The 12,273-nt window shown below is 38.1% G+C and overlaps 1 protein-coding gene across 3 annotated transcripts in view; it reads right to left on the bottom strand.

Annotated features, from left to right (window-relative positions):
- Positions 1-12,273, bottom strand: part of LOC129751743 (nephrin) — a 391,395-nt gene that overhangs the window by 82,556 nt on the left and 296,566 nt on the right. For all 3 annotated transcript variants that reach the window (XM_055747424.1, XM_055747426.1, XM_055747425.1), the window contains one exon: positions 585-736. In XM_055747424.1, the coding sequence (XP_055603399.1) occupies positions 585-736 (152 nt within the window). The remainder of the gene's footprint in view (positions 1-584; positions 737-12,273) is intronic.

Below are 12,273 nucleotides of genomic sequence, written 5' to 3'. Positions count from 1 at the left end.
CTGAAATGTTTGGGCAACATATGCACCATCTACATTGCACTCCATGATCTGTCGTTTTTTTTAAGTCAAGGACATTTTTATTGACGTTCTTCACCGAAGCTATGACAAGTTTAGAAGATTGTCCATATTCTAGAAGAAAACAACATTATCCACATTTTATCACTCCATCACAGTTTTCCCCTAATGGCATGATTTCAGATCCAACCAAAACAGGGTATTTGAAAAACCTTGAAAAACCTTTGAAAGTGCTGTGGGAGAAAAATGGTCGCTTTTGTAACGCATTCGCTAACAGTAAGCATTTCGCTAGAATCGCATCAGCTGGAAAACCCTCTGTCCATGCTAGTCAGAACTACACGGAACGCAGCAGTAGGCGTTGTTCAACCGTTGCAGTCTGTCAATCTGCTGCTGGTCGATGGCACACTTCGATTAATTATTTCGAGTACAATCGGAAACATCCCTTGGTCAGTCAGTACAGGGAGGCCTACGTTCGTTGTTGCTTGAGTGAATCGCGAGGATTGTCACCGATCAGCCGGCTTCGAATGGGTGCCCGAAAATCCTGTAGCTGCATCGAACGTCCTACTTACCGTTTGCGATGTCCCCCGGATGGTGGTTCCGCCCTTGTGCCAGACGATGCTCGGTGCCGGCCGACTGCCAGCCGTTTGACAGGACACCTGGGCCGTAATTCCGGCCGTCAACGATTCCTGCAGGCCCACCATCTGGATGTTGAGCGGCGGAACTGTTTGGGTGGAAGAGAGAAAGAGAAGGAGAGTGAACAAATATAGGCCAATTGAATTTATCTTGTTATTTCGGGAAGGACCGAAAGCCCGCGCGGGTGTGATGGATTGTTTGGTCGAATGACTTGAGTTGGGAGCTGATCCGGGAGTCCGGAAAGAAACGAACGGCCGGACATTCAGTGAAACATTTATTGACATGATTGAGGTTCGTAATTCTGACACGTTTTTCCACAGCCTGTACCGGACCAGATTGCGAAAGGGTACGGCACCGGGCCTGCGGATGGAAATTGTTTTTCCACCACAAACGCACACTCACACGCTCGCCTTAGTCATCCGAATTATGGACCAAATCAGACGAAGGATTCCGGCCGGTGGTGTCGATTCTGTTGAGCTGTTGTTTGACAGGTTGCCCCACAAATACAGACACAAATGCCCGGCGGATGCCTTCCTTCTCTAACAGGATTATCGAAATTACGAGAGGTGGAATCGTCCGTTCGTTCAGCGTGACCCACCGGATGGGCCACAGATTGGAGTAGAAGCAGCAGCAGAACCGGGAAACCGGATCGGATGATGCATGGTGGTGGGAACAATGTCACCCGGATGAAGACTTGATTCGTCGCATAAGCACCAGGGAGCAGAACGACATCACATCGAAAAACATTGGCTGTTTATTAAGCCCCAGCAGAACTGGTGTTGATTGTGTTCCGGAAAACTTCTTCCGTATTTGGTTTTGAGTCATTCAAAAACCAATCAAAAATATAACTATTTTTGGACATATTTTATTAATTTGCCGCTATTTGATATTTGAAAACTAGCTAACCGGAACGTTCTACTTTCAGATATTTTGATTGGGTTAGTTCGGAAAATTCTAATCCATTCCCCGGAAAGCACGTTATCAAAATTGTTAAATCCAAATAGTACCGATTCGCAGAACTTGCGGGTGGGTAAACCCACCCAAAAAAACAACTCAATCCTGGTCGAGGTAAAGTTTAATAAAAATATTCAGGTTGGCTCGGTTTTTCCCACCCATATTTTCTCCACCTCCCCCGGGATGCGTGAAGCTTTGCTTGTTTACTGCAGAGTTTATTAAAAAATGTTCCAACACGCAAATGTCGTAAAGCTTAACGGCTGTCTCGGTACAATGTAGTTGGTTGATGGTATCGGGGGAAGTTTCGCCGTCAGCTCACGGGTCTTTAACGGAATATTTAAGGTGCAACGCCAACCTACCTTAGCGATGACGGAACGATCCTGGGATTAGGATTAATGACCCACGAGTAAGTTGGAAGATTTTCATGAAAGTGTAGAAGGCAAAATCTAAGCTATTGTTTTAAGGAAATGTTGTGCTTACTAGAGTGAATTAACTTTGCAACTAAATTTCCATCAGTTTCAAAGGACAGACGCCGTTAGATTTTGCCAACATGCTCGAAAATTGTGTTGCCAAAATCTAACGGTTTTTTTTTCTTCTTTTTGCTGAATAATCAATAACTTAGTAAATAAACCGTTGAAAGCTAAACTGCCGCTCATAGCAAGTCCGTCCCATTTGCGTTTTTGTTGAAATGAGAAAAACGGCTCTGAAAAATCGTAAAAAGTTCAACGTTAATTCAGCACTTGTGTGCGTTTTTAATCAAAGTAATCAACAGAATCTGTCACTGCAACGGCTAATGAAAGATTTTCGCTTCAAAGGGATCCCAAGCAACCAAAAGTCACATATTTACTTGAATGAAGGCATTGATAGTTACATATTGGCTGACAAAGAGAATCAACTGCCCAATTCCCTTAAGTGAACTTTATGTACTCATTAATGAACTTGAAAGTTGCAAAAGTGATTAATATGTACGTTGTATGTGACTTGTGTTGCCCAATTCCCATTAGTGAACTATATGTGCTCATTAACGAACTTGAAAGCTGCAAAAGTGATCTATACGTACGTTATACGGGACTTAAGTCACATAAAGGGCACAAAAGTGCTCAATACGGGATTTGATAAGTCACATAAAGGGCACAAAAGTGCTCAAACGGGATTTGATAAGTCACAAAAAGTGCATTGATGTGCTTTCAAAATTAAATCACCGCTTCGAGTTTTAGTTTCAGTTACAACAACATCTTGACGTGGTCTCGTGGTAGCGTGTTCGATTCTCACCACGAAGGTCGGGGTTCGATCCCCAAGCCGGGCAAGTTTTTTTTCAATAAGTAATTTTGTACTTGAGTGACCATTCTGATGCGATAAATGTAGGAAATGTAGGAAAGAGGCAATTGAGTAATATGTCGAGTTTGAAATCCGGCGCGTGGCATCATGGCGGCACCGGTACAGAACACAGTAAATAATCAAGAGAAGGTGATATGGACCGAAGTCAACGGTACGGTTCAGTTGAGATAGAGAGATATTTTTTTGCTCATTTTGCGATTTTTTGGAAGCTGAATTAAGAGGCCGCTGGAAGCTGAATAGAAGATCATTAAGACTTGTTTTGGAACTTGAAAGTATCAATAAGAACTTAAATTTTGAGCTGCATAGAACGTACTTCATATCAATGATGGGGCTGAGTAAGCGTTTTTGTACCTGTTTATGGGACTTTTGGTTGCTTGGGATTATTTTTCTGTTTTGATTTAGTTGAAAATCATTTGCTGGGCTCTTATGGCAGTGGGACCGACATGCGATGATTTATGCCATATGGGACCGACTTGCGATCATTTGTTCAATGGGACAAAATTACTTGAGGTTTTTTTCAATGTTCATCAGAACAAAGTACTGAAAACAAAGTTTTCTCTTGAAACTACAGATAAAATTACAATGATTCCAGCGATAAACTGAAAAATGATGAAAACGCAAGTGGGACGGACTTGCTATGAGCGGCAGTAAAGTCACTTAATGAAGAATTTGATTCTCCGTAAGTTATGTTTGTGTATTGTGTTTGTGTCTTTCGGTCATATCAGTGAAAGTGATTTCGCTTTTAGAAATATTATGAAATTTTTAGAAGGATAGAAAGTTAGAAGAATGAAAGATCGTGAAAAGAAATCAAAGAAGTTGAATCGTGCTAAACGAAAATTTTGTATATGACGATAATGCTTCTAAATGAAATTCTACTCGCTCAATTTCCCCATCTTTCATTTGACGCTCTCAGAGTCAAAGGGGTATAAGTGACAAAATGGTCGATTTTGAGTTAATGATGCCAAACGATTCTTCACATTTCAAACTATATTGGATGATTTTTTGGGATTTTTAAAAATTCATTTACATACTTTTACATTCAATTGAAAAATAAAAAATTTCGAAATATATATATGGAAAACGGCCAAACTCATCAATTTAAAAGTGTGTTTTCTCGAAATAATCTTTTATGCACTTATACCCCTTTGGCTCCAAGGGCCGCATTTTATCTGACTTTCTATCCGTATATAAAACTTCATAATCTTGAAATGTTCTTATTAAATAGCATATCACCCAGCTAACATGAAATCGTGATAGAAATAACAATCCAATTTGACTATTATGACTGAATCAAAGCAATCGAAAGATTTCTTTAACCCTTTAATGCATAGTGTTGTTTTAAAACAACACTAATCAAAATCCAAATATCTCGAAAACGCGTGGATATTTTTCAGTAATGTTTTCACAAAAAATATTCAAGAGATTAAAAAAAATTAGCCCATGGTTTTTTTATAACGATATTTCAATGTATGTGTGAGATATCAAACAAAGTATGCAGAAAAAATGCGAAAATCAAATTTCTTTATTTTTTTTGAAAAAAGTCGTTTTTGGACAATCGCTGTTATTTCTTCAGATTTGCAAATTATAACAAATTTTTTAATCTCAATCAATCATAAACACTTTTCTTCACCCAATTAACGAGGTTTTGAAGAAATTAGCAAAACCGTATTGAAATGAACTAAGAATTTCAAAATATATTTTTCAACTTTCACGGGCCATAACTTTCATAATACTCAAAATAATGACTTCAAACCTGTTGAGTTTTGTTATTCGAATTAAAATGTTATTATTTCACTGAATCAATAACTGCAATTCTCACTTAAAAAAAGTCATGCATTAAAGGGTTAAATTCAACCACGGTATTATGACATTTTCAATAACCATCGCAAATGCGTTGGTATTGAGTGATTTTCTATCGTTCGTTTACAACTAGCTTTGCCCAAAAAAAGTTGAATAAGATAGCAGTTTGGTCAGCCCGTAAAAATGTCAGCCTTCAAATCTTCTAAGCCAGCGGGTATTACATCGAATCCCGGTCACATCCTTCATAGTACACATAGTGGTATTTTTGTGATGCTAGCCATAATATCTTCGAAAGATGTACGCCTAGAGTTAATTCAAAGGAATATGAGGAAACATCAAGTTTCATTAAGATTCTGTTCGTGTTTGTCTTCGTTTTTTCTAAATGATATTATGCTTATTCGATATGAGCGGTTTATGCTAATAAAAAGTGTACTGATTTACGATAAATGGACGGTCCTTCAATCGATACTCTATCCGGTCTCTCGCTTTCTTCCCTCGACCGGTTCGTAACAAGAAAATTTCACCTACAGAGCTACAGCGTAGAACATATCAACTGATAAGTTGGCTTTGTGGCAAGATGTCAGACAGCGTACTCGAAGGATTAAAGTTTAATTTTCGGCTGATGATTTTTTTTTCTTTTTCCTTAAATTACTTTAAATCGTTTATTTTACTTTTCGTGGAGGGATTGAATCGTTGGAATCTTATAAGAAGACACGGTAGGCAGTGACCGTCGATGACGGAAGTGATTTTTTTTTCTTTATGAGGAAAATTTTCAAGAACTCTGAAATGCAAGTTGAAACCGTAAATTTTTATTTGAGAATCGGTAAAATTCAGACACGTATTCTGGAAATCAAGCGACCATTGGAAAGAAATAGGAAAATATTCCGTCTGAGAGAAGGATAATCCTGGTTGCTAACCAACAGGGTGTTGCTGAAGAAGAGAGGGTGAGATCATTACTTTTTATTGAACTTAGAACAAAAACCTTCGATTTTAGAGATTGTGATAACTTTTCTTATTATTAAACATTTTAAATGAGCTGCAATTTCATCTGTTGCCAGTAAGTTGATTTTACCAAGTACATGATTGATTTTCTCGTTCGATATACGTATACAATATTTGATTTTTTTTTTCTCAAATGTTTATCTAAAGTTTCTCTCTTACGAATGAGTTATCATTATTTTGAAATAATTTATAACATAAAAGCTCAAATGTCGATGTAATGAAGTTTCCACAAAGTTTCGATCCAAATAGTTCGATAGCAGCGTTGCCCGAATTACAGAGAATCTGTATCATGCACCTTTCAAACGCTTTTTTTTTTGTCTTCTTTAGAAATTTTACAGCCGATTTAATTTTGTGTACTGGAAGTTGTATAGTGGTAGGTATTTACCACAATATTTTTTTTGTGAAATGGAACATTCAACCTGACTTAAAATACGGTTAAGCCACTTTTCTTTTAAATTTCTTTTAAACTTGTCATTTTAAATTTCAGACTATTTCTAATTGGTTTGTGCTGAAGCTGAAGCTATTTTAACTATATTGTGAGAGTTTAAGTAGGCGTTGATTCGCGCGAACGTCAAAATATTTTGGCTTTGTGAAAAAGTCGTTTGAACTGAAGAAGAAAAAAGTTTAGGTTCTCAGCAAAATTGCGAGGAGTAAGCCATGATTTTTGGGCATCGCACCCGTTTTTGTATTTGTCCATAAATATTTTTAAATAAATTACAATAAAACTAGAGATTTTAAAATTAAACAGTGGAAAATGATAGATTAAGTGACTGGTGGTTGTTCCAGAAGTGGTTCGTACTTTGTTTGTCATTTTTGTTTTTTTTTATTCAAATGAATCTTTATTAAAGGCTTTTTACTTTTACAAGTTTAATTAGACCGAGGGTCAATAATATAAACTGAATGGGGAAGAGTTAGGATTTAGGAAGGGAAGAGGAGTGGGGGTGAACTTTATTGCGATTTGCGCTTCGTGAGCGAGTTAAAATCGAACAGTTGTCGCCAACTGTGTAAAGATGCTGATCTTCCACATTATCGATTGGAACGGAAGGGGGTGGCTGGGAAGTGATTCTTTTCCTAGGGGGGGAATCAGATTCCAACACAGAACTTGGAGTTTTGGTGACTGCAGTGAAGTGATCTCTCCTCGGTTGTTGCTTGGTTTTTTCCTGCTGCTGGTGATTATCTTCTTTTTGTTTCAGTTCTTCCTGTTGCGGCGCTTGCTGGTTTGGTTGTTTTCTACGGTGCGTATTGTGTTCTTCAATCTGTCGCTTAACGACATCGGCATAAGATGAGTTGGTGCTATTTCCTTCTACTTTTTTGCGTGCGGCTGTCAGCGTTATTCCTTGGTGGGTTTTCAACTTTAGAGCTGTGGATTCAAATATCCATACTGGGCATGACCTATCAGTAGGCAAGTGGTTTTGTTTGCAATTTCGGCAGAATTTTATTTTGGTAGTGCAATTTGCGCTATCGTGATTAGATGAACAAATTGTACAAGCGATCTGGTTATGACATCTAATTTTTGGATGGCCGTAAGTCAAACATTGCCGGCACAACATCGGTTGGGGATAGTAGGGTCTTGTTCTGACTCTCAACAGTCCAAAATTTATAAATTCCGGTACGACGGTACAATTGATCGTTAACACAAGGGTTGGTGTGTTAACGATACCAGCTGCTGTCTTCTTCGTTATGCGGCGAACATTTATTATTTTCTGGGGAGCAAGCTCAACCTCAATTTCTTTTTCTGTCATATCATCAACTTCATTGCAAAATACTACGAATTTGCGCAAGTTAAGCTCCGGATGGCGACCAATTTCAATTGGCGTGCCATCTTTTAAAGCAGTTAACGTAAATAGCTTCCTACCTTGGTCCTTGCTTCTAATTTTGATGACGTACCATGCCTTGCGCTTCTCGTAGTAGCCTCCTTCCACCTTTCCAGCGTACTCCTCTACTGATCTCCCAATTACAAAAGGGTTTTTGGGAAGTGTATGGCCTGGTTTAGCACGTAAAATCATGTAATAAAGCCTTCCTCGCAGGTTTTCCGTGTCCATCCATTCGGGAATGGTCCGACCAGGATTATCTCCTGGTGAAGGACTCATCACTGCTTCACTTTTTCACGCATCCAGTAAAAAAAAATTGCTTTTCGATCCGAAACTAGCACACTCTTGAAAATGCGACTGATCGCCTCGAAAGCAGAGAGTGAACCGTTTGTCATTTTTGTCATTTTTGTCATTTTTGTCATTTTTGTCATTTTTGTCATTTTTGTCATTTTTGTAATTTTTGTCATTTTTGTCATTTTTTGTCATTTTTGTCATTTTTGTCATTTTTGTCATTTTTGTCATTTTTGTCATTTTTGTCATTTTTGTCATTTTTGTCATTTTTGTCATTTTTGTCATTTTTGTCATTTTTGTCATTTTTGTCATTTTTGTCATTTTTGTCATTTTTGTCATTTTTGTCATTTTTGTCATTTTTGTCATTTTTGTCATTTTTGTCATTTTTGTCATTTTTGTCATTTTTGTCATTTTTGTCATTTTTGTCATTTTTGTCATTTTTGTCATTTTTGTCATTTTTGTCATTTTTGTCATTTTTGTCATTTTTGTCATTTTTGTCATTTTTGTCATTTTTGTCATTTTTGTCATTTTTGTCATTTTTGTCATTTTTGTCATTTTTGTCATTTTTGTCATTTTTGTCATTTTTGTCATTTTTGTCATTTTTGTCATTTTTGGCATTTTTTTTACTTTTGTCGTTTTTGTCATTTTTGTCAGTTTTGGCATTTTTTTGGACTTGATAACTGAAGAACTAACTCAATTTCAAGCCATTTGATCATAAAATGAAGTATTTAAGACAAACCAGAGCATAGTTTTTCCATATTGTGAAATGGATACATCCATCCCAGCACTATTCAAACAAGTTAGTTTCTAGGAACGAGCATATTATCCAGCAATCACTTATCATTGAGTGTACTAATTGGGTATAGCTGATCGTTTGTACACCGTGAAATTAACTGGAAAAAACTCATTCTTTATATTAACCTCGATTGTGAAATCGTTTCCCGTCAAATCGTAAAATTCAATCCTTATTCGAGAAATCCTCATTAAAAACATTGTCACCAGCATTGCGTGTAAAATTTCTTTCAGTGCAGCCCAACGACGAAGATGAACGATGAGGTCGAGCCAGCCGGGGTATCCCATTATTGAATCCTTTACTACTCCACCCACCCCATGTTTTCCACATGACTCGTTGTCGTCCTCGGGAATGCATTCAAATAGTGAGGGAGACGGTGTGAGGATGAGCACAAGGATTGGAGACGCAAATCATAATACCGCTAAAGCTCCTGTTATTACCATGTTGCAACAATACCATTTTGTGTGTGTCGAGAGACAGAGACTAGGAGAGAGAGAGAGACAGAACACAAGTTACAAGGGTCCTCGGGGCATATTATGGCAATGTACAATGTACAACAACCACCCACACTCGCACTAAACAGCGCGATCCTTAGCCAAGGTTCAGCGCGTCATACATTCAGCTCAGCGAGAGAAAGAGGGCGCTCGACGAACATGCATGAATTTAATGTTCTACACGGGAATAAAAATAAACAACCATCAACAGAATGAGGAGTAATATAAGTTCAAAGATTACTGGAATGGGGCCATCCCCACCCTCGTTTTCGCATTTCTCGCGCACCAAACTGCGGTTGTTTTTGTTGTTGGGGGTGGGAGGGCTGCCTCCATTGTTTTTGTTTCTGTTGTTTCTCCGGCTCTCTGGTAACCTGACTGCGGTTACGGGATTCCTGTATCCTCAATCCCTTAACTTCCACGAGAACTTTCCCCAACCCCACCACAACATTGTCCAAAACCGTCGCGGGTTTCGCGGTTATGAGGTGTTGGTGTTGCTAAAATGAGCGCAAACCAGGTTTTACTTCAGCTCAGGTCGGCAGCAACTAGAAGGACCTCAACAACCCAACAGAAGGATACTTTAAGTCCCTACGAAAGGTTGAAGTAATAACCCTCGCTATACATTGTATGAGGGGTTGTAAATAGCATCAGATGGCCGCCATTCCCGGCCAAGTGCGGCCTTAATTGAAACCAGAAGCTGCAAGCCAGCAGTTTCAACGTCGAGGGAGTAACGAAACGATGAACGACCCCCAAGACCGTCAACAACAACACTAACAACAGCAGCAACAACGTCTGCATAAGTGCCGTCATCATCATCAACCAGCAGCATCATCCAGCAATGGGCTCGGTTTAACTCTCTCTGTATCTCTGTATCTCTCTGTTCTGCTTCCTTGCGTCGTCGTCGTCGTCATTCTTGTTCGAGTGCATCATTCAGGATCCCCTTTCAGTCAGCCATCGTAACATATTTCTCTAAGCTCCTCTTCCGAGTTCCGTCCGTCTGACCCGGACTAAGTAGGCTAGAAGCCGTGTATAGTAGGCGAGGAGACGCGACCGCATGGCCAACTACGGCAACAGCAAGCCAGCAGTTAACGTTTTGTGAAGTGAGAGTTATCCATCCGTCTAGCTATGTAGCTCGTAACTAGTGTTGTGTTGCCTACTACGTTTATTTACTGATGGTTTTGTGAACGATTCCCCCTTCTTGTCGCTATCGAATGATGATCAGAGAGTGGGAAGTGGTATGGGAATGCTTTAGCTTTTACTACCCACTGCTATCTTCTCTGGATGGTTGGTTGCTGCCCGATATGGTATCTAAGCACTGTGAGATTGGTGTAAGGGAATTTTTATCATATCGCTTCAATTAGATCCGAATACAGAAATTTCAATTGTTTTTATGATTTCAAGGGTGAAAATATTTAAGAAGTTAGCAAGGCCGTATGAGGGAGGGGGCAATGAGGCAATTTCTCCAAGTCTCCGTGTAAAAAAAATTGCCATCACTTCATTCGTACCAAGTACTAGAAAGAAAGAGAAACTAGAACATCTAAATTAAAACATAAAATATAACAGCGAAGAGGGCCCCTTAAAATAATATCTCGAATAGTTTCACTCAAATATAAGCTAAGGAGGCTTCCTGGAGTGAGTATTGCAGAATTTTTCTCGCATTTATCAAGGCTGAGGAAATCAGGTGCATTTTTTACATAGCTTGGTAAAAGCTGAGCATATGCTTTGGATTTTTTTTAAATAAAATCCGAAAAATCTGGCCAGAGTTTAGTGATTATTCGAAAAAAAAATCAAGATAGAGGTTAGGAATAATACAACAAAATTTTATTATTTTTATCGAAACACGTCAGCAACATTAAAATCGTTTAAAACCAATGTTCGGAAAATCGCTCAAGAAAAGCAATCATGATTCGTTTCAAGCTAGAATATTTATACCTCCGAGTGCTGTGATACGCACGTAGTAAAAGTATCCGTTGAATGCTTGTCGAGCATCAACACTAACTAGATACATAAACATATACCATGCCCCATCGGGGGCTACCGTTGCTATTCGTCACGTGGCTAATCAACGGTGATCGACATATTTGATGATATATTTTGAACGTCGCTCCCTCAATCATTCTCGAACGTCTATCTTCGCATCATTGTTGATAATGTTCGGTATTGTTAGACGATCATGAATGATTCAGAAGGAAAAATCTGAAGAAATAATAGGACCACATGTTTCAAAAAGCCGTAGCAAATCCTGGACAGTTCATTGCGGTTACCTAATAATGATTTTGTTGTTCTACGCAAAGCGAAAAATTAAAAATCATATTGTAACGTTTACGCATCGCTCAGAACTGATACATATCAGTTGTGATCCTAGAAGGTTGAAAACCATCAAGGAAGGCAATCATCGTCGAGACGTTCGTTGCTTATAGTCTGCGTCCTTCTTTACCACATCATGTTTTGCGGGAATGTATCAAATACAACAGCGTCGTTGTCATGCATGATTGTTCAAATTATTTGGTTGGAGAGGAAAAGTTGACTGCTTCGATTTTTTGGCTCTGAATGCAGTAAAGCATAGATCGAAAATGATTGATTTTCGGAACATTGTTTAAAACTCCCAAATTAAAACAGATCTAAATAATACTAAATAGGTGGAACAAACAAAAAAACATATCTCATTTTATTTAAGTTCCAAATGCATGCACAATTGCAAGGTATATTGATTAAAACAAAACTTTACCGTTATTCGTAAGGAATTTATAATGTTAACTTTAATTGATTTAGAGACTTCACAAAAAAAAATATTCCATAATTTTATCCGGACAATATCAGAGCAAATGCTGGGAAATATTCAAAGTTAAAAAAAATTAAGAACTTAAAGAAATATATTGAATATCTATGGGAATTAGATTTATAAAACCAGGCAATCTAGAATGCTCTTTTTTAGCATAAGTATGAATATGAATATTGCGAAACTATTGCTAGCTTTCTGATCATTATTTAAATTAAAATTTAAATTAAAATTAACTTGAAAAATATGATAGAGGGATCCTTTGTGATGAATAAATTGCGTTTTTTGTCTGCTCAACTCCTGAAAACTTAGGATAGAAGATAAATCGTTTTTCACCAATTTGCTTTCCAACAGCCTGAATAAGGC

This window comes from Uranotaenia lowii, chromosome 3, assembly GCF_029784155.1.
Source record: "Uranotaenia lowii strain MFRU-FL chromosome 3, ASM2978415v1, whole genome shotgun sequence".
In the NCBI taxonomy this organism is placed as follows: Eukaryota; Metazoa; Arthropoda; class Insecta; order Diptera; family Culicidae; genus Uranotaenia; species Uranotaenia lowii.
Note: the sequence above shows the minus strand (reverse complement) of the source record. Positions and strands in the feature narration are given on the sequence as shown.